The sequence below is a fragment of the Kogia breviceps genome, chromosome 2 (assembly GCF_026419965.1).
Source record: "Kogia breviceps isolate mKogBre1 chromosome 2, mKogBre1 haplotype 1, whole genome shotgun sequence".
Lineage (NCBI taxonomy): Eukaryota > Metazoa > Chordata > Mammalia > Artiodactyla > Physeteridae > Kogia > Kogia breviceps.
This window is the reverse complement of record NC_081311.1, coordinates 146,577,090-146,604,956: the sequence shown is the minus strand read 5'-3', so window position 1 is coordinate 146,604,956 and position 27,867 is coordinate 146,577,090. Positions and strand designations below refer to the sequence as shown.

Sequence of the window (27,867 nt, the reverse complement as noted above, 5' to 3'; positions counted from 1 at the left end):
AGAACTGTTATTAAAGTATAGAATATTAATTTGTCAAAAACTTCCAATGTTTTGGAAGCTACTTAAATTCCAGTGACAAGGGATTCAACTGAGGAAAAAAGGAAACTGAATTTAATCGAATAAGAAATGCTGAGAAAATTCCAGTGTCTTCTGACATGCCTGTCAATGCCAGGTGCGCTAAATTGATCATCCTCAAGAGCACAGATGACAAAGTATAGCATTTCAACATGAGGCCATGCATAACATCAGATAGTTAAAACTTGCCACCATATTCAATTTTAAATGACAAAGTCAAACTAAAGGTGGTAGACAGAATTTGGGCCCCCATTACCTTCACCCTCTGTTGTCATACTCGTGAATGCATTATGTTACAAGGCCAAAGAGACTTTGCAGATGTAATTAAGGTTGTTAATCAGTTGATGTTAAAATAGGGAGATTATTCTAGGATTAACTAGGTGGACCCAATGTAATCACAAGTCCTTGAATACAGAACTTTCTCCCAGTTGAGGACCAAATAGGAAGTTAGAGAGATACAACAGAAGGGGGAAGTCGGAGAGATTTGAAGCATGAACAGGATTCAACACATATTGCTGGCTTAAATATTCAGAGGGCCATGTGTCAGGGAAACCAGGACTTCCATGCTACAACTATAATGAATCGAATTCTTCCAACAACCTGAATGAGCTTGATTCTTCCCCAGAACCTCCAGAAGGGAATACAGTTCTATCAACACCATGATTTTGGTCTTTTGAGGTCCTAAGCAATAAATCTACCTGACAAATGCCATAATAAACTTCTGGTCTCCGGAACTGTGTGATAATAAAAGGGTGTGGTTTTAAGATGATAATTTTATAGTAGTTTGTTATGCAGAAATAGGAAATGAATGCAGTATTAGTGTATAAGTTTAAACCCAATCTCATATGAGAATGAGATTGAACTCAGTGATGTTACTGTGTGTGTGCACACACACGCACACTCCCACAGATGGATGACAGCTGAGCTGATGAATGAGCGATGTACGGCCATGTGGAACAGATGACCAGGAACCCTTCGTAACCTTACAAGTTATGTTAGGTCTTGATACAGTTTTCAGACATGTATCTGCACAGTAAAAGAATTGCTGGTGGTGTGACTGGACAACAGCATCCCCTTAAAATTTCTGTCAACAAACCAACTAAGGAATACTTGAGAAAGGAATGTGAGTCTGGTTATTGTCTAAAAACGCTCCAAGGACACCTCTTACTAAGTTCAGTAGAATGACAGCATCAAGACTTGCAGGAGGGGTTGGCAGCTTGGAAGAGAGTCCTGGAGATGATAGCAGAGCACTCTTCTAAAAAAGGCTGCATCCTGATGACTCAAAGGCTCATATCTGTGAACATCAAAGACTCTATATTGAAAAGTGATTCAGAAGAGTGACACTGAATTTGAAGAAATTTTAGAATGTCTTAGTTTATTTTGCCCATAATTTTTCCTTTTATATATAATCAACTTGTATAGTTAAAATTTTGCTTCAAGAATGGTATATGATAAAATTTATATCTAATCCAAAAGATCTCTAAAATAAGATGAAAATATTTTAAGTGAAAAGAACCCATTGACTCATTGCAGCATTTTTTTCTCTTCTTTCAGTGGTTCAAAAATAACAGTGCATCTTACAATCGATGGTATTGTAGATTCAATGAAATAATATGACCCTACCGCACGTTGTTTTTCTTGTGGATTTTCTATCCCTTAGTTCATCTATATCTATCCCTGAGGGTACATATATCTCAACTTTGAGAAGCATCTCAGAGACTTTTAGGGTTTCTTTCATCTTTAAGATTGGACAGCCCCATGATTCTTCTCAACATTAGGTTTCTTTATTGCATTTTGGGGGTCAGAATACTGAAACTCATGTTTCAATGCCTTATTGATATTTTTCTTTTCCTTTTCAATTCTGTGTGGAATCTAGTTTTGCAAACAAATTACTCTTTCCAACATTCCTCACTTCTCTGTAACTCTCCTTTAGGCTTCCAGCCTCCATGGCCCACATCTGGCCTTTTTACGTGTGAGTGGAGGCGGGGACTAACTTCCATGAGATGTGACTAAAATGAGACAAAACTACAAGATGAGCTCTAGCGTTGGGTCAAGAGTCTGTAAACAAGCCTTCTAGAAATGTTCTTTGTCTTGGGCCAGCAGCAATGATATTTTCAGGAATAGACTTGGGATAGACTGTGTTAGCCTGGAGAGACTAAGTATGATGAGTGAGATTTTGTTTATCATATTTACTGTGATTGTACCTTGCAGTCATATTGTACATTTTATAACTCCGAGATGTACCTGGCCCAGGCAAGGTAATCTCCAGCTCTTATTCAGGTTATGAATATGATTTTGGGCTCATGCTTCCAGAAAGTGTGATGTGACTCACACTTGCTTGGACCTTACCACTCAAAAGCATACCCCCTTGATGAGGCTCTGGGAAATAAGAAATTCTGTTCCTACCTTGGAGAATGTTGCTAAATATCTTTACCATGAATCCTAACCTTGCCAGCTTCACTGTGTATCCCTTAGATTGTAACTTTCAACCTTTTTTGATTGCAACCTACAACAAAAATACATTTTATATCCAAACCTAGTTAATATATATAAATATGTACACAAATACACACACACACATATATCTAAAACAAGTTTCATGAAACTATACTTACCTTTAATATGTATGTATCTTCTGATTTATTCTATTCTTAAAAAAAAGCCCACTTGTTGTCTTGACCCACAAAATTGATTTCATGATTCACTGTTTTGTTGTGATCCACAACAAAAATATTTAAAAATATAGTAGTTGTGTGAAACTGATTTTTCCCAAACATTTCAGAACTCCTTCACTCAAATACATATTGTTCTTCAAATAAGACACCTTGGGGAGAATTTGTTTGTGTAAATTCTTTATACAACTGTTTAGTACAAGTGAATGAAATGTGTTACAAAATCTGATTTTGGAATCCTGGGGGTGCAAGAAGTAATGATGTCCCCACACCCTTTTTTGCTGGAGAGCAGACACATTCAGTGCTACCAGGACTTTTCAGCCACATTCTTCAAGTCCTGTGCTAGAGTCATTCTTATATATACCTTAGTGAGTCAGTTTCTGCCCTCCAAGAAGCATATGCCAAGATTAAATGAGCAAAAGATTTTTCAGGGGAAACAGCTGTGAAGGATAAAGGGTGGGGCAAGGAGTAGGCAGGGAGATATACTACCCTGCTCTGAGAAAGGAGAGTGGAAAGAAGGAGTGAACAGGAGGAGTGATAGATTGCAGCATAGTTTGGAGAAAATCTCTGCCAGGCCAGTGACGAGTTCTAAGCAGAAGTTGCCCATGGGAAGAATTTCATCGCCAGGAATGGCCCAGTTCCTACCCTTTCCATGGTCAGTCATTGGCAGACAACAGCCCCAGAGGAAGCCTGGATCCAAAGGTCGGGAGATGGAGACATTCAATCCGCTGTGCTCTCTGTTGCAGGTTAAAGGTGAATATGAATGGGGCATCTCCCACAGCGACTGCACTAGTGGGCCGCTCATATTACTTGCTTTAATTAACTATCCAAAAATCTTTTTCAAATTCTCACTTGGCAACTTAATTGTCATCTTTGTCCTAATTATTCTTATTTTTTAAAATTTTAATTGAGATATAATTTACGTACAACAAAATCATCCTTTTAAAATGTACAATTAAGTGGGTTTTAGTATATTTTGTATATTCACAAGATTGCACAACCATACACTGTATGTTTCTGGAACATTTTTATCACCCCAAAAAGAAACTCTGTACCCATTAGTAGTCACTCCCTACTCCCTCCTCCTTCCAGGTTTTGGCAATTACTGATCTACTTTCTATTTCTATCAGTTTGCCTATTTTGGGCATTTCATATAAATAGAATCTTACAGTATGTGGCCTTTTGCATTTAACTTCTTTCACCTAGCATATTTTCATGATTTATCCATGTTGTAACATGGACTTTATTCCTTCATTCCTTCCTATGGCTGAATATAGTCCTTTGTATGAATAGACCACATTTTGTTTATCCATTCATCATCAGTTGATGACGCTGTTTCCACTTTTGGGCTAGTAAGAATAATGCTACTATGAACAATCATGTACAAGTTTTTGAGTGGACATACATTTTCATTTCTTTTGAGTATAGACCTAGGCGTGGAATTGCTGGGTCATATGTTAACTGTATGTTTAACTTTTAGAGCAACTGCCAGACTGTTTACTACAATGGCTACACAATTTTATATGCCCATCAGCAAAGTATGAGGGTTCCAACTTCTCCAAATCCTCATCAACTTTATTTATTTATGTATTTACAAAATTATAGCCATTCTAGTGGGTATGAAGTGGTATCTCATTGTGGTTGTGATTTCCCTAATAGCTAACAATTTTGAACGTTTTCATGTCCATATTGGCCATTTGTATATCTTGTTTGAGAAATATGAATTTAAATCCTTTGCCATCCTTTAGTTATGTTAATAGTCTTTTTATTGTTGAGTTGTAAAAGTCCTCTGTACTTTCTGGATATAAGTCCCTTATAACATTTATGATTTACATGTATTTTTCTCACTCTATAAGTTGTTTTCTCACTTTCTTGATAGTGTCCTTTCAAATACAAGATTTTAATTTTGATGAAGCCAAATTTATATATTTTTTCTCTTGTCACTTGTGCTTTTGATGTCATATCTAAGAAACCAGTGCTTAATCCAAAGTCATAAAGATTTTTGCCTTTCTTCTAAGAGTGGGATGGTTTTAGCTCTTACATGTAGGTCTTTGATTCAAGTTCAGCTTACTTTTTGTATATGATGTGAGGGAGTTGTTCAGTTTCATTCTTTTGCATGTGTATATCCAGTTGCCTCAGCATCATTTATTGAAAAGACTATTCTTTCCCCATTTAATTGTCTTGGCACCCATGTGGGAAATCAACTGTCCATAGATGTATGAGTCTGTTTCTGGACTCTCAATTCTATTTCATTGATCCATATGTCTATCCTTATGCCAGCATCATACTGTCTTTATTACTGTAGCTTTGAAATAAGCTACAACTTACTTTTATTCCAGCTTTGTTCTTTTTAAATATTGCTTTAATTATATTGGAGTAGGTTTCCTTCTATTCCTAGTTTGTTGAGATTTTTTTGTCATGTAAGAGTGTTGGATTTTGTCAAATGCTTTTTCTGTGTCTATTGAGATGACTATGTGATTTTTTTGTGCTTTGTTCTATTAAAATGGTGTATTGCATTGGCTGATTTTTTTAATGTTAAACCAATCTTGCATTCTTGGGATAAACCCCACTGGGTTATGGTGTGTAATCATTTTTATATGTTGCTGGATTAGGTTCATAAGTATTTTGTTGAGAATTTCTATGTATATATTCATAAGGGAGATTGGTCTGTAATTTTGTTTTCTTGTGATATCTGGTTTTGGTATCAGGGTAATACTGTCCTCATAGAATGAGTTGGGAAGTGTTCTCTGCTATGCTGTAGAAATGAAAGATTGGTGTTTACAGAGAAATTCTTCTTGAAGCACTGGTGGAATTCACTAGTGAAGCCATCTAGTCCTGAGCTTTTCTTTGTAGAAGTTATATATTTTAATTTTTTATTAATTCAATCTCTTTACTTCTTATAGTTTTATTAGCTCTTCTAATTCTTCTTGAGTCCATTTCAGTAGTTTGTGTCTTTCTAGAAATTTGTCCATTTCATCTAGGTTATTGAATTCACTGTACAATTATTCATAGTATTCCTTTACCATCTTATTTCTGTAAAGTTGGTAGTAACACTCTTTCATTCCTGATCTTAGTAACTTCAGTCTTCTCTCTTTTTTTTTTCTTGGTAAGCTTAGCCAAAGGTTTATCAATTTTATTCACCTTTTCAAAGAACTAACTTTTGTTTTTGTTGATTTTCTCTATTGTTTTTCTCTTCTCAGTCTGTTTATTCCTCCTCTAATCTTTATTATGTCCTTCCATCTGCTTGCTATATGTAGGTTTAGTGTGCTCTTCTTTTTCTAGTGTCTCAGATAGAATGTGAAGTTACTGATTTGAAATCTTTTTTCTTTTTTTAATGTAGGCATTTATAGCTGTAAATTATCTCCTATGCACTGCTTTAGCAGCATCCAGTGTGTTTTGGTACGCTGTGTTTTGTTTTCATTCATCTCAAAATATTTTCTTATTTCCCTGTGATTTCTTCTTTGACTCATTGATTCTTTTTTTCTCATATAAGGATATATATTTTTTTAAATTTATTTATTTTTGACTGTGTTGGGTCTTTGTTGCTGAGCAGGGACTACTCTTTGTTGTGGTGCATAGGCTTCTCATTGAGGTGGCCTCTCCTGTTGCGAGCACGGGCTCTAGGTGCACAGGCTTCAATAGTTGTGGCACGTGAGCTCATGTAGTTGTGGCTCACTGGCTCTAGAGTGCAGGCTCAGCAGTTGTGGCACACGGGCTTAGTTGCTCCATGGCATGTGGGATCTTCCCGGACCAGGGCTCGCACCCGTGTCCCCTGCATTGGCAGGTGGATTCCCAACCACTGCACCACCAGGGAAGTCCTCATATAAGGATATTTTATCAATGATTCTTTAGTAGTATGTTGTATATAAGGACATTTTATCACTGATTCTTTAGTAGTATGTTGTTCTATTTCTAAATATTTATGAATTTCCCAAATTTCTTTTGTTATTCATTTCTAATTTCACTTCATTGTGATTGGAAAATACTTTTCATGATATCAATCTTTTATGATAACAATCTTTTAAAATTTATTGAGGCTTCTTTTAAGGTCTATCCTAAGAATGTTTCATCTGTGCTTGAGAAGAATGTCTATTCTGCTACTGTTGCTTAGTGTGCTCAGTAGATGTCTGTTAGTCTAGTTGGTTCATAGTGTTGTTCAAGTCTTTTACTTCCTTGTTATTCTTCTGCCTAGTTGTTCTATCTATTATTGAAAGTACAGTGTTGGAGATTCCAACCACTATTGTTGAATTATCTATTCTCCCTTCAGTTCTAAGTTTTTGCTTCACACATTTTGGGGCTCTGTGTTTAAGTGCCATATATTTATAACTGTAATTTTTTTTTAGATGGTTCATTCCTTTTACCATTTAAAATATTCTTCATTGAAATATCCTTCTTTAACAACTATTTTTTTCTTAAATTCTATTTTGTCTAATATTAATATAGCCACTGAAACTCTCTTTTGGTTGCTGTTTGCACGGATGTATTTTTCCATCTTTTTGCTTATTTATTTTTATACAGCAAGTTCTTATTAGTCATCAGTTTTATACACATCACTGTATACATGTCAATCCCAATCACCCAGTTCATCACACCACCACCACCACGCTTCTCCGGCCTTCCCCCCTTGGTGTCCATACGTTTGTTCTCTACATCTGTGTCTCAACTTCTGCCCTGCAAACCGGTTCATCTTTACCTTTTTTCTAGGTTCCACATACATGCGTTAATATATGATATTTGTTTTTCTCTTTCTGACTTACTTCACTCTGTATGACAGTCTCTAGATCCATCCATGTCTCAACAAATGACCCACTTTCATTCCTTTTTATGGCTGAGTAATATTCCATTGTATACATGTGCCACATCTTCTTTATCCATTCGTCTGTCGATGGGCGCTTAGGTTGCTTCAGTGACCTGGCTATTGTAAATAGTGCTGCAGTGAACATTGGGGTGCATGTGTCTTTTTGAATTATGGTTTTCTCAGAGTAGATGCCCAGTAGTGGGATTGCTGGATCATATGGTAATTCTCTTTTTAGTTTCTTAAGGAACCTCCATACTGTTCTCCATGGTGGCTGTATCACTTTACATTCCCACCAACAGCGCAAGAGAGTTCCCTTTTCTCCACACCCTCTCCAGCATTTGTTGTTTGTAGATTTTCTGATGATGCCCATTCTAACTGGTGTGAAGTGATACCTCATTATAGTTTTGATTTGCATTTCTCTAATAATTAGTGATGTTGAGCAGCTTTTCATGTGCCTCTTGGCCATCTGTATGTCTTCTTTGGAGAAATGTCTAATTAGGTCTTCTGCCCATTTTTGGATTGGGTTGTTTGTTTTTTTAATATTGAGCTGCATGAGCTGTTTATATATTTTGGAGATTAATCCTTTGTCCATTGATTTGTTTGCAAATATTTTCTCCCATTCTGAAGGTTGTCTTTTCATCTTCTTTATGGTTTCCTTTGCTGTGCAAAAGCTCTGAAGTTTCATTAGGTCCCATTTGTTTATTTTTGTTTTTATTTCCATTACTCTAGCAGGTGGGTCAAAAAGGATCTTGCTGTGATTTATGTCGTATAGTGTTCTGCCTATGTTTTCCTCTAAGAGTTTGATAGTGTCTGGCCTTACATTTAGGTCTTTAACCCATTTTGAGTTTATTTTTGTGTGTGGTGTTAGGGATTGTTCTAATTTCATACTTTTACATGTAGCTGTCCAGTTTTCCCAGCACCACTTATTGAAGATGCTGTCTTTTCTCCACTGTATATCCTTCCCTCCTTTATCAAAGATAAGGTGACCATATGTGTGTGGGTTTATCTCTGGGCTCTCTATCCTGTTCCATTGATCTATATTTCTGTTTTTGTGCCAGTACCATATTGTGTTGATTACTGTAGCTTTGTAGTATAGTCTGAAGTCAGGGAGTCTGATTCCTCCAGCTCCATTTTTTTCCCTCAAGACTGCTTTGGCTATTCGGGGTCTTTTGTGTCTCCATACAAATTTTAAGATTTTTTGATCTAGTTCTGTAAAAAATGCCATTGGTAATTTGATAGGGATTGCATTGAATCTATAGATTGCTTTGGGTAGTATAGTCATTTTCACAATATTGATTCTTCCAATCCAAGAACATGGTATATCTCTCCATCTGTTGGTATCATCTTTAATTTCTTCCATCAGTGTCTTATAGTTTTCTGCATACAGGTCTTTTGTCTCCCTAGGTAGGCTTATTCCTAGATATTTTTTTCTTTTTGTTGCAGTGGTAAATGGGAGTGTTTCCTTAATTTCTCTTTCAGATTTTTCATCATTATTGTAAAGGAATGCAAGAGATTTCTGTGCATTAATTTTGTATCCTGCTACTTTACCAAATTCACTGATTAGCTCTAGTAGTTTTCTGGTGGCATCTTTAGGATTCTCTATGTATAGTATCATATCATCTGCAAAGAGTGACAGTTTTACTTCTTTTCCGATTTGTATTCCTTTTATTTCTTTTTCTTCTCTGATTGCCGTGGCTAGGACTTCCAAAACTATGTTGAATAATAGTGGTGAGAGTGGACATCCTTGTCTTGTTCCTAATCTTAGAGGAAATGCTTTCAGTTTTTCACCATTGAGAATGATGTTTATTGTGGGTTTGTCATATATGGCCTTTATTATGTTGAGGAAGATTCCCTCTATGCCCACTTTCTGGAGAGTTTTTATCATAAATCGGTGTTGAATTTTGTCAAAAGCTTTCTCTGCATCTATTGCGATGATCATATGGTTTTTATTCTTCAATTTGTTAATATGGTGCATCACATTTATTGATTTGCATATATGGAAGAATCCTTGCATCCCTGGGATAAACCCCACTTGATCATGGTCTATGATCCTTTTCATGTGTTGTTGGATTCTGTTTGCTAGTATTTTGTTGAGGATTTTTGCATCTATATTCATCAGTGACATTGGTCTGTAATTTTCTTTTTTTGTAGTATCTTTGTCTGTTTTTGGTATCAGGGTGATGGTGGCCTCATAGAATGAGTTTGGGAGTGTTCCTTCCTCTGCAATTGTTTGGAACAGTTTGAGAAGGATGGGCATTAGCTCTTCTGTAAATGTTTGATAGAATTCACCTGTGAAGCCATCTGGTCCTGGACTTTTGTTTGTTGGAAGATTTTTCATCACAGTTTCATTTTCATTACTTGTGATTGGTCTGTTCATATTTTCTATTTCTTCCTGGTTCAGTCTTGGAACTTTATACCTTTCTAAGAATTTGTCCATGTCTTCCAGGTTGTCCATTTTGTTGGCATAGAGTTGCCTGTAGGAGTCTCGTAGGATGCTTTGTATTTCTGCACTGTCTGTTGTAACTTCTCCTTTTTCATTTCTAATTTTATTGAATTGAGTCCTGTCCCTCTTTTTCTTGATGAGTCTGGCTAATGGTTTATCAGTTTTGTTTATCTTCTCAAAGAACCAGCTTTTTGTTTTATTGATCTTTGCTATTGTTTTCTTTGTTTCTATTTCATTTATTTCTGCTCTGATCTTTATGTTTTCTTTCCATCTGCTAACTTTGAGTTTTGTTTGTTCTTCTTTCTCTAGTTCCTTTAGGTGTAAGGTTAGATTGTTTATTTGAGTTTTTTCTTGTTTCTTGAGGTAGGCTTGTATAGCTATAAACTTCCCTCTTGGAACTGCTTTTGCTGCATCCCATAGGTTTAGGATCATCGTGTTTTCATTGTCATTTGTCTCTAGGTATTTTTTTAATTTCCTCTTGGATTTCTTCAGTGATCTCTTGGTTATTTAGTAATGTATTGTTTAGCCTTCATGTGTTTTTTTTTAATGTTTGTTTCCCTGTAATTCATTTCTAATCTCATTGCATTGTGGTCAGAAAAGATGTTTGATATGATTTCAATGTTCTTAAATTTACTGAGGCTTGATTTGTGACCCATGATGTGATCTATCCTGGAGAATGTTCCGTGTGCACTTGAGAAGAAAGTGTAATCTGCTGTTTTGGGGTGGAATGTCCTATAAATATCCATTAAATATATCTGGTGTATTGTGTCATTTAAAGCTTTTGTTTCCTTATTTATTTTCATTTTGGATGATCTGTCCATTTTTGTAAGTGAGGTGTTAAAGTCCCCCACTATTATTGTGTTACTGTCAAATTCTTCTTTTATAGCTGTTAGCAGTTGCCTTATGTATTGAGGTGCTCCTATGTTGAGTGCATATATATTTATAATTGTTATATCTTCTTCTTGGATTGATCCCTTGATCATAATGTAGTGTCCTTCCTTGTTTCTTGTAACATTCCTTATTTTAAAATCTGTTTTATCTGATGTGAGTATTGGTACTCCAGCTTTCTTTTGATTTCCATTTGCATGGAATATGTTTTTCCATCCCCTCACTTTCAGTCTGAATGTGTCCCTAGGTCTGAAGTGGGTTTCTTGTAGACAGCATATATATGGGTCTTGTGTTTGTATCCATTCAACAATCCTGTGTCTTTTGGTTGGAGCATTTAATCCATTCATGTTTAAGGTAATTATTGATATGTAGGTTCCTATGGCGATTTTCTTAATTATTTTCCCTTTGTTTTTGTAGGTCCTTTTCTTCTCTTGTGTTTCCCACTTAGAGAAGTTCCTTTAGCATTTGTTGTAGAGCTGGTTTGGTGGTACTGAATTCTCTTAACTTTTGTTTGTCTGTAAAGCTTTTTATTTCTCCAGCAAATCTGAATGAGTTCCTTGCTGGGTAGAGTAATCTTGGTTGTAGTTTCTTCCCTTTCATCACTTTAAGTATATCATGCCACTCCCTTCTGGCTTGTAGAATTTCTGCTGAGAAGTCAACTGTTAACCTTATGGGAGTTCCCTTGTATGTTATTTATCATTTTTCCCTTGCTGCTTTTAATATTTTTTCTTTGTCTTTAATTTTTGCCAGTTTGATTATTACGTGTCTCGGCGTGTTTCTCCTTGGGTTTACCCTGTATGGGACTCTCTGTGCTTCCTGGACATGGGTGGCTATATCCTTTCCCATGTTAGGGAAGTTTTCGACTATAATCTCTTCAGATATTTTCTCTAATCCTTTCTCTCTCTCTCTTCTCCTTCTGGGACCCCTCTAATGTGAATGTTGTTGTGTTTAATGTTGTCCCAGAGGTCTCTTAGGTGTCTTCATTTCTTTTTATTCTTTTTTCTTTATTCTGTTCCACAGCAGTGAATTCCACCATTCTGTCTCCCAGGTCACTTATCCGTTCTTCTGCCTCAGTTATTCTGCTATTGATTCCTTCTAGTGTAGTTAGTTTTCATTTCAGTTATTGTATTGTTCATCTCTGTTTGTATGTTCTTGAATTTTTCTAGGTCTTTGTTAAACATTTATTGCATCTTCTCGTTCTTTGCCTCCATTCTTTTTCTGAGGTCCTGGATCATCTTCACTATCATTATTCTGAATTCTTTTTCTGGAAGGTTGCCTATCTCCACTTCTTTTTTTTTTTTTTTTTTTTTTTTGCGGTACGCGGGCCTCTCACTGCTGTGGCCTCTCCCATTGCGGAGCACAGGCTCCGGACGCGCAGGCTCAGCGGCCATGGCTCACGGGCCCAGTCGCTCCGCGGCATGTGGGATCCTCCCGGACCAGGGCACGAACCCGTGTCCCCTGCATCGGCAGGCGGACTCTCAACCACTGCGCCACCAGGGAAGCCCTCCACTTCTTTTAGTTGTTTTTCTGGGGTCTTATCTTGCTCCTTCCTCTGGTACATAGCCCTGTGCCTTTTCATCTTGTCTCTCTTTCTGTGAATGCGGTTTTTGTTCCACAGGCTGCAGGATTGTAGTTCTTCTTGCTTCTGCTGTCTGCTCTCTATCTTTTTGCTTTTAATCTGTTTGTGTCTTTGAACCTAAAGTGTGTCTCTTGTAGACAGCATATAGTTGGATCATGTTATTTTTACCTCTTCTGCTAATCTCTGCCTTTTTTTTGGAGAGTTTAATTCATTTATATTTAAAGTAATTACTTATAAAGTAAGGTTTACATCTATCTTTCTTGTTATTTGTTTTCTATATGTCATGTCTTTTCTTTTTATAAATTTATTTATTTATTTTTGGCTGTGTTGAGTCTTCGTTGCTGTGCGCGGGCTTTCTCTAGTTGTGGTGAGCAGGGGCTACTCTTTGTTGTGGTGTGCAGGATTCTCATTGTGGTGGCTTCTCTTATTGCGGAGCACAGGCTCTAGGCACGCAGGCTTCAGTAGTTGTGGCACATGGGCTCAGTAGTTGTGGCTCGTGGGCTCTAGAGCACAGGCTCAGTAGTTGTGGCACACAGGCTTAGTTGCTCCGTGGCATGTGGGATTTCCCGGACCAGGGCTCGAACCCATGTCCCCTGCATCGGCAGGTGGATTCTTTACCACTTTGCCACCAGGGAAGCCCTGTCATGTCTTTTTGTCCCTCTATTTCTCCATTTCTGCCTTCTTTTTTGATAAACAGATATTTTTTAATGTGCCATTTAAATTATCTTGGAATTTCTTTTATTATTGTTTTTTCAATGCTTTTCATAGTGATTGCCCTGGGGATTACAGTTAACGTCTTAACTTATAATGATCTAATTTGGATTAATAACAATTTAATTTCTATAGTACACAAAACTTTGCTTCTTTATAGTTCTCCCTCCATTTGTGTTATTATTGTCTTAAAAATTATATTTTTTTACATTATAACCCTTTAATGAAGTTTTAAAGTTGTTTCATTATGCAATTAATTGAGATAGAGAAAAAAGGATTACAAATAAAAAATACATTTATACTGTCTTTTGTATTTATTATAGGGTAAGCTTTATCAGTGCTCTGTATTTCTTCATGTGGATTCAGATTACTCTCTAGTGTCCTTTAATTTCAGCCTGAAGGACTATCTTTAGTATTTCTCATAGGGCAGGTCTACTGGCAATGAATTTTCTCAGTTTTTGTTTATCTGAAAATGTATTAACCTCTCCTTTATTTTTGAAGTATAATTTTGCTGGATATATAGTTCTTGGTTGACAGTCTTTTTCTTTGACCACTTTGAATATGTCATTCAACTGCCTTCTGGCTTCCATGGTTTCTGATCATGGAGCTATTGATCTTACTGAGGATCATTATTATGTGGTGAGTCATGCCTCTTGCTGTTTTCAAGCTTCTCTCCTTGTCATTGGCTTTTGACAGTTTGTTAATAATGTGTCTAGGTGTGGATCACTGAATTTATGGTACTTCGATTTTGTTGGGCTTCTTGAATGTATAGATTAATGTTTATTTTAATCAAATATGTGAAGTTTTCTTCCATATTTCTTTTCTCTCTCTTTTTTTTTTTTTTGCGGTACACGGGCCTCTCACTGTTGTGGCCTCTCCTGTTGCGACGTGCAGGCTCAGCCGCCATGGCTCCCGGGCGCAGCCGGTCTGCGGCATGCGGGATCTTCCTGGACCGGGGCATGAACCCATGTCTCCTGCATCGGCAGGAGGACTCTCAACCACTGCGCCACCAGGGAAGCCCTTCCATGTTTCTTCAAATATTCTTTCTGCTCCTTTTCTCTGTCTCCTCTCTTTCTGAGACTCCCATTATGGATATGTTAATTTGCTTAATAATGTCTCATATATCTCTGAGACTCTATTTCTTTTCTTCTTTTTGTTCCTCAGACCAGATAGTCTCTATCTTCAATTAACCTATTTTTAAGGTCAGTGATTCTGGATTCTGGCTTCTGAAAACTGCTGTTGATCCCTCTTAGTGATTTTTTCATTTCAGTTATTATTCTTTTCAATTCCAGAATTTCTATTTGGTTCTTTTTTATAATTTCCATCCCTATATTGATATTCTATATTTGGTGAGACATTGTTCTCATATTCTCCTTTAGTTTTTTGGGGGGAAGAGGGCATGGTTCCCTTTAGTATTTTGAACATATTTATATTGGCTCATTTAAAGTCTTTATCTAGTAAGTCCAACATCTGGGCTTACTCGGAGACAGTTTCCATCTGCTTTTTCCTGTATAGTTTCCTATTTCTTTCTCTCTCTCTCTCTCTCTCTCTTTCTCTGTTTTGGTTGAAAACTGAATAAATTAAATAATATAATGTGGAAATTCTGGAAATAAAATCTGCCCCTCACCCACTCCATCCAGGGTTTGTTGTTGTTTCTACTTGTTTCTGTTGTTGTTTCTGCTGTTTGTTGTTTCATGACTTTCATGAACTATCTTTGTTGTGTGTGGCAACTGAATTCTCTGCTTAGTTAGCTTAGTTTGCCAACTAATGACTGGACAGAGATTTTCTTAAAAACAAACAAACAAACAAACAAAAAACTTGAACTAATAAGTCTTCCAGCCTTGCTGAGGGGATCTGTGTTCATGTGGGGGATACTTTCAATTCTCTGACAGGAAGTTTACTTAGCTTTCACTTTCTGCTTTCATAGAACTTCAAGGTCAGGTGGGAGATTAGGGCCTTCTCAGGTTTTTCCTGGGCATAAAGACAACTCTAGATTTCCAGGAATATGTCAGAACTTTTCAAACCTCCCCAGGAATATCTTATTCCTGCACTTCTCCTGTTTAGTTTTCTGGTCAGTTTCTTGTTAGCTGTAACTGTTTCTCTGCCTAAGGCAGTTGTGATGTTAAACAATTGCTGCTGTGTTGTTTTTTTTTTTCCACAGATACCTGGGGATAAAGGCTATTCTTAGTGAGCAAGCTCCAAGTCAGGTTAAATAAAGGAAAGGTCTATGAGTTGAGGTTTCCATGGAACTGCCAAACATGTCAAATAGTGACAGTTCTGTGGGGATAGGATTTTGGAGAGCTCCAAACCCATTCTTCTTCTACCAGTGGCTGCTTGGCTGCTGGTTTTCACAGCTAGCATGATTATGAATCTGTTGGTTTTCACCACTACCCCAGAGCCAGGGAGAGGGAGATGAGAATTAGGTAAGTTAAAATGCCACACAACATACTGTCCTTTCAGAAGTTGAACTGGTTTTCTTGAATAAATACTCCTTGTATTTTTGTAAGCCTCTCTTTAATTTCCAGGGTTTTCAGAAAGTTGATTTTGACAATTTTTGCTAGTATTCTCATGCTTTTATGGAGGAACAAATTTTTAGTGGGCTTTACTCTGCCAGTTTGGAAGGTCTGTCCTCTTCTTACCTTCTTTTAAATTTCTCTGTTACCTAGAGTAATAGGGAATGTTAGACAAACTTACACACTGATGTAGGACAGAATACTCCCACAGTATGTCATGAATACATTTTCTTTCTTTTACTTTCTTCTTCATGGATCTTCTTTCTTTGACTGTACCTCTGCTAGGAAGCATGTGATAGGAGTTTTTGTAGAAATAAAAACGTGATACTTACTCTGATTTCAGGGAAATGAAGAAAACCTTTAAAACATTAAGCATGAAAACAGCACTGTCACCACCATGACCAGTCATCTTGGAATGTAATATTTCTTTTGTTGTGTAACTTCCTTTAAACAAGAACCTTAGGACATTCTTTTTGATTTATTCTGGCAAATTCAGGGCTGCTGAAGCTTATTATGCCAATATTTAATGTTGCTAATTGAAGAATGAAAGATCCAGATGGCCCAACTCCCTTTCGGTTGTTTCGCAAGGAGGTATTTCAGCAGGTCTGATTTAGTTTAATGGAAGACAGATTGGTACCAGAGACTAACCTCTGGTACCAAGGCATCTTCTTTATCAGGAAGCTCCATTGTTACATAGTGACCTAGATATTTCCTAGCTCCTTTCCTTAAAAATATACAGAATGTCATTAGAATGGAGTGTTTATACACTGACCTGAGCAGGGATAGTATCACTTTGATATTTATAGGCTTATATGGCCCCTGATCCCCCAAATAACCCTATTTTATAAATACCGTCCATGGCACTAGTAATGTATGTGTCTACATCCCGCTTGCATGGTGTTAATTATAAGAACTAAACATCAATGAAGGGGAGGAAATATTTGTTACAGAGTTTTTGTTTTGTTTTGTTTTTGTTTTCTTTTTTTTCTTTTTTTGCGGTACGCGGGCTTCTCACTGTTGTGGCCTCTCCTGTTGCGGAGCACAGGCTCCGGACACGCAGGCTCAGCAGCCATGGCCCACGGGGCCAGCCGCTCCGCGGCATGTGAGATCTTCCCAGACCGGGGCACGAACCTGTGTCCCCTGCATCAGCAGGCGGACTCTCAACCACTGTGCCACCAGGGAAGCCCTGTTACAGAGTTTTGTATCTTCCAAAATCTTAGGAAAGTCAAGTAGACATATTTCCCAAGTGTCTAACTTTCACCTCTTAAATACATTTAATTTCTTTTTCCTACCTTTGAACATGAAGACTCAAATGAAAGACAAACCCTCTCACTTCCCCTACTTATTTCAGGCCAGTGGGCTTGTCACTCTAGTAAAACTGTCACAGAAGAGAATTAAAGCTATACAAATATCCCATGAACAACAAGGCACATGAATAAGTACTGAGATCAAACATAATAAAGTAGCTTTGTAGGTCAGCTGTCCCTTAGATTGATGGCACACAGTAAACAGAATCATGGCAACTCAGAATTCTTAACGATTGGTTTTTATGCTTGGGTCTCTCATTTAACATGCCTTAGTTAATATTTTAACACATTGAGTCTACTTCTTTCTTAGTGTGTAGACATATGCCCAGGACCTGGGGGAGGTATGCCCTCAATCCAGAGCAGATGGGTGGAGCTGCCCACAGCAGCCCCAAAGAGAGATGTGGTAGGGCTACTTGACACATCTAGAAGGATAGAATTTTAACTCTGTCATTTATTATCATAGCACATTTTTCTTCAAATCTAACAACAATGCCACAGCCAAAAACAGTAACATCTCTCCTGCCCCAGTAGATAAGCAGTTAAACAGAGCATGTCTCACCTAGTGTTTTTTTGGTTTTTTGTTATTTTTAAATATTTATTTATTTATTTTTGGCTGTGTTGGGTCTTCGTTTCTGTGCGAGGACTTCCTCTAGTTGCAGCAAGAGGGGCCACTCTTCATCATGGTGCGCGGGCCTCTCACTGTCACAGCCTCTCTTGTTGAGGAGCACAAGCTGCAGACGCGCAGGCTTAGTAGTTGTGGCTCACGGGCCCAGTTGCTCCGTGGCATGTGGGATCTTCCCAGACCAGGGCTCGAACCTGTGTCCCCTGCATTGGCAGGCAGATTCTCAACCACTGCGCCACCAGAGGAGACCTAGTGTTTTTAATAAAAGAAAAATCTTTGGCCTACAAGGAACTGATACTTACTGAGAACTTTCTATGTGTCATGCATTCTTCAACATTATATTATTGTATCCTCAAAACAGCCCTGTAAAATGGGCTATATTTCCCCTATTTTCTATTGTGGAAACTAACAATCAGAGTTAAAATTTTATCTGTAGTTTCACAGCAAGGAAATGTTGGGTCAAGATACAAAGAAAACAAAAACAAAAACAAACCCCCCAAAACCCAGCTTTGCTCAGCTATGAAACCAAGCAGTTGTCACCACATGATGCTAAATTGTAGACACCAACCACTCACAGTAATACATCTGACGCCCATCTGAGAGGCACAAGAAACTTCCCAAAGTGACACCAACTCGTTGGGGTGATAAATCTCATCACTCTTGATTGTACAGCTTGAGGAAATGAAGTATAGAAAATGTATTATTTGGTTTCCATGTCTTCATTTCTGATAACACAATGCTTGAAATGACAGAAATACGCATGTGATGAAGTGTCCTCAGGCAAGACCTTAAAGGCAAGTCCATTAACAGGTCCAGGTCATGATAAAATTCAGGAAGGTCTGCAACTTAGAGCATCTTCCTCTCCCACCACAGTATAAGAACTGACAGTCTGGTTCTACTTGCTAACTACATTCTCTCCCATTACCTTTTATGTCTGAAAGACTTATTTGGTAATCTTTAAAGATATACTGAAGCCAGTAGGAAATTATTAATGTCCTAGACCTAGGTGTTTGAGATTCTCCTGCTGGGGTCCTAGCTTTAAGTCCCACTGATATTGACTTAGTTCCTTAATCTCCTAATTGAAAGACAACTTCAAATAATGTTTCACAGCTCGAAGCTTCAGGAAGGACCCAGGGATAGGCAGGCTTACTTGAGAAGAAGAAGTAAGGAGGGGCATATCTCTTTGTGAACCAAAGTTCAGACTGACCTCTAGTCAATGAAGCAAGATGGAAAATAGTACCAGGCACAGCACGTAGATAAAAAAAAAATCAGTTTTTGTTTACAAAGCATGAAAAAGAAATATCTGTCCTAGAGAATTCTTGGAGTTCCTCTGGATCCTACCCCCACTGGATAATATTCACACTATCGAGGTCAATTGACAATCAATCATTCCCTGAAAATGAGAAAATAGATTGTGTCTATGTTGAAACTTCTGTTCCTTACCCAATAATCTATTTTTAGTTAATGGTCACAGTTTTTATTAATGATTGTTAGCACATCAAGGAGAGTGTGTTAGTTCAGTCTTGAAAATGTTAAATTTGAGGTGCCTATGGATAACCAGGAGGAAGTGTCCAGAAATGGCTTGGATGCATATGTAGGGAACTCAGGACTCAGTGGGCTCCAGATACCCATGCAGGAATTATCAGTAGTATAAATGTGGTTGTGTTTGTGCCTGGAGCCACACAATATACAGGTTGGCCTCTTCCATTGTAGCCTTATTCATCACTTCTACCATTTAGCCTAAGTTTTAGCTCTACTATTCATCATAGCAACACAGAAAACCTCACACTTCTAAAGCTTTACTCTTGCTGTGGTTTTGTCTGAATTGTTTTTACCTTCTTTCTCTGCCAGATGAGTTCTTACTTATCCTACAAAGATCAGCTTATACCAACTTCCTTTGCGAAGTAGTTCCCAAATACTATTCCCAGCCCAAACAGAACTGGCCCTTCTTTCTGTTCCCGTAATGTCTTCTACATCCTTCCTTAGGGCGTCACAGTCCATTGTCATTGTTTGTGAGCTCCCTGAAAGTGGGGCCCCTTTTGCTCCTGCCTTTATCTCGTTCCGTACATATATACGTATATATACGGATGGTCAGGGCTGAGGTGACCAACTCCTTTCAGCAAAAAGGAAAAGACCCATTTTGATTGCTTCATGCAAGATTCACCTTCCAGCATTTTGTAGGAGCCCAACCAATGGTCATTCTTGAAAAAGTGAAGTCTTGGGAGTCCCTGGTGAAAACTAGAGTGAACTCTAGTGTTGAGACCAAAACCGTTAATACAGACACAGTCTAATGACTAATATTATTTTCTTCAGATATTTTGTCTTCTAATTTAGAGACTTGTTTTGAGAATTAATTCTAAAAAATAGTCTTAAGTTTATTTTCATACAATTTTCTGTGTAGTTTATTTTCATACAATTTTCTGTGTTTGAACCTTTAGCTAGGGTAGGTTTTTCAGACAATTGAAGATGACAAAGTTCCTGGTCCCTGGGGTATTTTATTTTGTCTGGTTTTGTTTTACTTGTATCGATTTCTCTCCTATGCTGCTCTGCACCTTGTCAACCCCGAGGTTTAAATCTGTCTCACTGGCCCTCATTTCAGGGACAGCCACATTTCAGGAATTATGTGTTTTCTGTAATAGGGCAATTCTCTTTTATCCCTCCACAGTCAATATATTTAAGCTCATGAAGTTCTCTTTGAAGTCAGTATGAATCTCACACTTGGAAGCAAGATACCACTGAGGAAAAGGAATCAAACTGTAGCTCTTTACAGGAAACTCACTTAAAAACCCGCATCTTCATATGCACCTGGTTCTAGTAAAATACAAGCTGAAGGATTACTTTACAATTTGCTTGTTATTCTAAACTAATCTTGATCTTAAGGAGGTCTACTTTTTAAACAGTTAAAATAACCTAACTGGTTATTTTGCAGTTATGCACATGGCAGCTAAGATCCACTGAGCTGACATGATCTCATCTGCACTCACAGGCCGTGGAGTAATCAAATTATTGATGTGTTTCCAAACTGCAGTGACTCTCCCGAGATTGATTATGGCTCAAATTGAAAACCTTAGTGTTGAATTTATTGACCTTTGATATCTCTGGTCATATTTTGGGGGCTCTAGAAAGCTAGTTAATTCAATTTAGGATATTAATTTAAGCTTTCAAAAACCTATTAAAAAACAGAGCTATTAGGAACTATTAATCCTGAGCCTCATTGGTGGAACAGGATCCAGAATGGAGGAGGTGGTCATCCACATCTATGCTGCTCAGACGCCATGGCCAAGACTGTTCCAGACTGGCTTTCATACGCAAGAGGGCTATTAACCATCTCTGACGCATCTCGGACTGGGAAGATGAGAATAAGGAAGCTATGCCATAAAGGGAGTAGCTGAAGGAATTGGAGATAAGTTAAAAAGAATGATCTCAGGTGGAGGATTATAGGGAACATGTTAATTATTGTCGAATATTTCAAGGGCTGTCAGTTAATGAGAGCCATGCTCTGTGGCTGCAAACCAAGGGACTGGGAGCAAAAGATGGTGATTATTGGAAAGTAGATTCAGCTGCCACAAAACGACATGGAATATTCTTGTAGGTAATGAGTTCCCTGTCACTAAAGGCATTCAGTTTGATATTGATGTCCATTTGTCATGTGTGTTGAAGTAGAGATTGAAGCAGAGCCATTTTCAGCCCTTACAGTGTCTCTGTGAGAATTAGGAAAAAGGTACTCCTTCTGGATGGATGCAGCTCTAAACCAATGTGTGCAACTAGGCTAGATTTCAGCCCCATTCATTCCTTTGATAGGGCACCCCTGTACAGGGCAATACATGCATAATATACATGGCTGTGTCCATGATCTTACCATGTTCTATTCCAACAGCAGTCAGTCAAAGGGAGTAAACCACACAGAATAAAAGGGCCCTCATAAATCAGGAGGAGTTGACCTATAGGACCTTACTGAAAGAACTGATCCTTTAAGCTAGATGTGTCCCTCAAGAAGTAGAAATAATTTAGGGCTTTTTCTTTGTGATTAAACCCACAACACCACATTGCTGAAATGTCCAAAGGGGTACTGTCACATGCAGAATTTACTTTAGAAGTTGTTAAAAAGTTGATACTTTAAAAAAAATGCTTGCTGGGCTTCCCTGGTGGCGCAGTGGTTGAGAATCCGCCTGCCGATGCAGGAGACACGGGTTCGTGCCCTGGTCCGGGAAGATCCCACATGCCGCGGAGCAACTAAGCCCGTGAGCCATGGCCGCTAGGCCTGCGCGTCCGGAGCCTGTGCTCTGCAATGGGAGAGGCCACAACAGTGAGAGGCCCGCATACCGCAAAAAAAAAAAAAAAAAAAATGCTTGCTATGGGCTAGATAATATGATAAGTACTTTCATAAATTATTACCTTAATCTGCACAATAACTAAGTAGTAGTATTATACCCATTTTACAGATGAAATGTAAGTAACTTGTCTAAAAGTACTTTGCTTGGAAGTGGCAAGAGAGTCATGTAAGTCAGTGTGTCTGACTCTAAAACCCATAGTCTTAATCATAAAACAAAATTACCTTTTTTTTTTTTAAAGAAAAGAAGCAAGATTTTGAAAGCTGTAACTCAGTGTCATGTTTCTGCATTCCAGAATCATGGAAGGTTGAATGGTACAAAGGCCAGAATGTGATATAAATACTGAGACTGACAAATCAACCTTCCTGTCTCTCTAACCATCCTGTCCCCCTGGGCCTTAATTTATGTACCTAGGCAAGATTTACCTGAAGAAAATGGAGGGGTGGTTTTTCAGAAAATCTGTTTGCATTGTTGCAGCTTTAGGTCAGTTCAAATCTCATCTCCTCTCTGAAGCCTTAGCCTCACCTGAAGTCTTAGCCCCATCTGAAGTTGTTTCTCCCTCCCTATGCTTCTTCCTCATTCATGATTGGCACAGTTGGCTTGCCAACTAGCCAACACAGCCATGTGACAAATTTTTCATTTGAAATTTGAACTGGGTATTTGAGTCGTGCAGTTTAATGTCAGCGTGTTTATTTCTCACCTCCTTGACTAGGTGGCAAGCTCCCAAGGGCAGAGACCATAGCTTATACTTTCTAGAAACCACTTCAGCAGTGCCTGTGCCCAGGGCTGATGCTTTTGCATTGTCTACAGTTTGGAGTGATTTCAGTACATGTGCAGCCTGCACTAAGCCAGATTCTGAGCAGCTCTAGATCTAGAAGGAATCTTTCTGGAGCCTCTGCTCAGTAAGTGTTTCCATCATCTTTGGGGATTCTGTAAGTAGGGACCTAAAGCTCTGGATTGTCAAATCCAGTGTTTTGTCCTCCTTCTTCCTTGACTGCAGCCTGAGGCTGAAGTGTTTGTTACCTGCAGCCTCTCCCTGAAACCCTCTGTAATGTTGACTGGCCTCCCTTCTTTTTAGTGAAAACCTACTCTTCTTGCTCTATTCCTACCCATCGACTCCTTCCCAGAGAGGCAACAGGGTAAACAGAATAACCTGGGCCTTTGGAGTCACCCTTTAGCTGAAAATCCTGTTTCCACATAGGAAAGTCATTTAGCATCTCTGAGCCTCAGTTTTCTGATCTGTAAAATGTAGAGAATTGTACTCAGAGGATTTACGTGAGGACAAAACAAACTAGTTAAGCATCCAACTTCCCTTGGCTCACCGTGGGTGATGATTAATTTGTTTTCCCTTTTTTCTTTCTCCTCTTTACCCCCTCCCTCTTTATTACTGCCTTTCTTCTCCTTCCTTCCCCTACAGATTTCCCTATATATTCTCTCCCTGAGTGATCTCACTCATTTTATATTCCCTGAAGAGCGCCCCAACTCTGTATCAGTATTTAAAGTCCTGAAGACTTGATATGGGCTCTGGTCCTGGATTTTCAACAATGAATAACGTGTTCCAGGCTCACAGAATGTCTGTTATATTCCCTCATCTCCCCAATCCTCTAAACAACTCCCTTCTGCCAGTAGTGCCACAGGCATACAGCAGCAAAATGTAAGCCACTGCTGCCCATCCACCAAGCCCTGTGGAATCATCTGCAGTACCTCTTGAGTGGCCAGCAATGTCACCTCCCACTGCCCAACTTAACTGGTCTGCCAGGACCTCTCCCCACCTTCAGCCTCTCTTAGCCAGTTCTTCTTGCTCATTCTCCCTGGATTAAGTTTCCTAAGGTCACAGCTCAAGTCCTGTCACTTCCCTGCTCAATACTCTTACATCACTCCCCAGTGCCTATAACATAGGTCTCAGCTCCTTGGTCAAAGCCTCCACCTTTGGGCCCTGACCTCCTGTTCAGTATTATTCCCCTACAGTATGCGTCCCGTGTTCCAAAGCGATTAATCAGTGTTCCAAGAACACACGCTTGTACTCTGCTGCTTAATGTCCTTTGTTCCTGCTCTTTCCTCCTCCATGGGTGCCTTCTGCCTCACCCTTCCAATCTCTCCTTGCTGAACTCTTGCCCATCCTGAGACCCACTTAAAGGTTTTTGACACTTGCTGATAAAGCTGCTTCCTTCCTTAGTTCTCGGTTACCCCTCCTCAGCCTCCCCCTACCCCAGCGTTTCTTTCACAGGTTCCCTCCCTGGCTCGTCCCCAGGGTCCTGCACAGCTCTTCTTCCCACCACACACTAGGTCAGCATTTTCCACATTGTTTCATCACAGAAGAGATATAAACAAAACCTGTGGTACACAGGCAGCGCAGAATGAATCGACAGCTTGATTAATCACTGCAAGAAATCATCAGCATTGAATCACATCCTTTTGTAAACTGACAAGTGACTTCATTAAGTTGGAACCTCATATCAGGTGCACTGTTACGTTTCTTCCTGTATTTTGCTTTCATTGCAGCACAATGTAAAATTTCACTTCTCACAGGTAGAATACAGCAAAGAGAAAATAAATCGTGGACTTTTTTGTTGTTCCTTTGTTTGTTTGAGAAAATAAAGGCTTCATCTTCTCTTTGAAGTCCTCAGTCTTTTTCCTTCTTTGACTTAGCCATCATCTGAGAAATTCAAGACTCTGCTTTTTATTAACACTTCCATCTTCAGCCAGAGATCCATAGGGAATACGTTTGTGTACCAGTAACGTTTAATATGCAATAAGGGCTGAATAACCTCACAAATATATGTTGAATTTATCAGACGCAGACCAGCAGTCATTACAGATGAGATATATTCATGATGGTAAATGATGTCTGTGCTTCCCTCTCATTCACACATCTGGTGGCCTCTCCATGTCAGTTTCTGGCATTCTCAAATTCCACACAGGCACATTATTGCACAATAACAATGACTGTGTACAGCATTTAGTGTTTTTATTACATATAATGCAGCTTAGATTAAAAAGTCAACAGAGTTATTATTCTGACTGTAGTACACTCATTAACATCTTCAGGAACCCAGGATTCCATGGAATGTAGTTTGGAAAACATTGCCCTGTATACTTGCATTCATGTACATAATTTCAGTTATTATTGGTCAAGCCACAAACCTAACATCCTCCCTGAAAATCTTCCTTGATATTGTTAGTTTGAACAGTGCTCAGGTTTGCATTTCCACAGCTCATGGCAGTGCTCAGTAGGCACGGGGGAAAGAAATGATGGAAGGGAGGGATGAAGTGAGGAATCTTACTAATTCTTATGGCATTTCTGTAAATTTGACCTTTGTGAAGTAGTGAAAGTGACACAAGGGAAAGTTCACAAAATCATTTAACATAAAATTCCTTGTTAAAATCAAATATGGATTATTTAAAATTATTATTGTTAAGGGTAGAGTTAAAACAGATTTTCCAGTAAGACTTTGTAAGTAGGAAGTGTGTTTTTGTTAAGAAACATACTCTGAAACTACAAAAATAATTACAAAACTCTAACTCCAAGTCTAGAAAGAGCACTGAGTGCTCTTTTGCTACACTTAAACTTTTGTAAATTCTCAGTTTATTTCCGGATTTTTCTCCATCCTTAGGTTTAATTCTCCGTGGTATCAAATATCTGGTCTGCTTAGTTAGGGGGTGCAAGCTAGGAAGATCAGTGGAATTGATTATGCCATGGCATTTGCATCCTATCGTCAGTTTTGGTCATTACCTGGTTATCTGATTTATGTCTGCCTGCTTTGGGGCCTAAATACAACCTAGAGTTATCCTCTGGATCATAGAGGATCTATCATTTCTACCCATGGAGTTGATTATTTTACATGATAGCAGGTAAGTAGTTTTGAAGTAGCTGCTTATAATTACCTCACTATTGTTCCGTGATTAAGGTCACTTAGTAGGTAATCCTGCTATGAGTGTACTTTTGCAGAGTTTTCTTGCAGGTAAACTGATGTTTTTCTCTTTTCTTACTGCCTGCCTTGGTGTTCTGATAGTTTCAAAGAAAGCATGGAGAAATCATCATACTCCGACTGGCTAATAAATAACAGCGTTGCTGAGCTGGTGGCTTCTACAGGCCTTCCAGTAAACATCAGTGACGCCTACCAGGATCCCCGCTTTGACGCCGAGGTAAGAGTAGGCCTCTGGTTGCAGTCTTAAGGTTCGGTTGTTACCCTGTTGATGGTTTGCTGGCTGAAGCAAAAAAGGGCCATCATACAACTCAAGAGCAACCCCTGAATTTACTGGCAATTCTTCTAAATCTTTCCCCTGTGATCTGAGTTTTAGCATCGCCTACTGCTGACTGACAGGAAAGCTTCCTCTCTCTACCCTGATTTGTGGCAAAATGGCTATATAGTTTAATTGCATATGTTTGAATCCCTGCCAATTATACTGTTACATTTTACATGTCTCTGAACTTTATATAAACTGAATTATACTGTATGTATTCTTCTGTGACTTGCTTTTCCATTCAATATATGTTCCTAAGTCACATGAATTTGTAATTCATTTATTTTCACTGCTGCAAAGTATTCCATTGTATGAATAAGTGTCACTTTTTTTAATCTACTGTAGTATCGATGGAAATTTGGATTCAGTGTTTCACTGTTACACACATAACTGCTAAAGACATTCTTTAGTCCTCTAGTCTGATGCTCTTTTATGATTGGGGGCATTTTGTATTAAACATATAAGTAAACCCATGCATTAAGTATACTCATGCACATTTTATATTAAACATAGTTTATATTAAACTATGAAATGGTTAATAATAAAAATGTATATAACATAGTTATTTCCCTATAGATGCTAGTACAACTACCATATTTTAAAAGATTGCTCCCAAGAAAGAGTACGTTGGCTTCTGTTACTGTTTAATGTTAATTATGTAGGCACATTATGCTGATGTACAGAATATATTAGTATAGATTCTGACTTGGCAGAAGTCTAACTTTTAAGGTGGTATAGAGTAGCATCCAGATAAATTTACATGAATTTATAAAATGTCTCTACCTGTGTGTGTGCACCTATGTGTGTGTGTGGTGTGTATTCAATAAATTACAAGATTAAATTACTACATTACAAAGCTAAGGTCTGAAGAGTAACAGGAGTGTTGCAGTGAGGACAGTGGTGTGTTCCAGGCAAGGCTGAGAGAGCATGAGGAGTCTGGGAATGGAGATGAGTTAATGTAGCTGGAGGGCCAGGTTGATGAGGTGGGAGAAGGAATTAGGGGCCAGATCGCCCAAAGGCTTTGAAAGCCTTGTTAAGAAGTTTGAGTATTTATCTTGGGCAATGGGGAACCAGTAGTTGAGTTGCAAATGGGGGAGAAGCAGGAGTTATACTTTAGAAAGATCACACTGGCTTCAGAACAAAGGTTAGATCAGTAATAATAACTGAACATTTAATCAGAAATGAGAGCTGGTCTACGACTCTGGAGGCAGACAAGGATTCAGTCCTAGTCTCTCAGACTCCAAAGCTCCGCCTCTGAATCCTGCCCTGTGCTGTCTCCAATGTCTGGGGTGGGACACAGCAATGGATGGGAGGCTGGAATCCAAGTCAAATTTATAACTTCATGCAGATCTTTGCAGATCTCTGCATGGAAAGCTTAAATTCCTGAAATTTACCACATCTGTGTGGCTGCCTGGAATTCTCTTTCCCCAGGCTACATCCTCTACGTATTGTCTATTCATTCTTCAGCATCAAGTGGAGATGCCTGTATCTTGGACATCCTTTCATGAACTCCCTGTCCGAGTTGGGTGTCTCTCCAGTGTGCTCTCTCAGCTGCCCCAGTGCTAACCAGCCTCTAGCTCTTGTCAGTTCTGATGTAGTATTTCCGAGCTTTGAGATACCCTCCTTGGGAAAGTACACAGTCCAGAACTTCTTTAGTTCTCCTCCTATAAGGAAGAATACCAT

The 27,867-nt window shown here is 38.6% G+C and overlaps 1 protein-coding gene across 1 annotated transcript in view; it reads left to right on the top strand.

Moving 5' to 3' along the window:
* The window catches only part of PDE11A (phosphodiesterase 11A), a 429,207-nt gene that overhangs the window by 198,582 nt on the left and 202,758 nt on the right, over positions 1 to 27,867 (top strand). Inside the window, exon 6 of the mRNA XM_059052757.2 lies at positions 25,953 to 26,085. Coding sequence (XP_058908740.1) covers positions 25,953 to 26,085 — 133 coding nt within the window. The remainder of the gene's footprint in view (positions 1 to 25,952; positions 26,086 to 27,867) is intronic.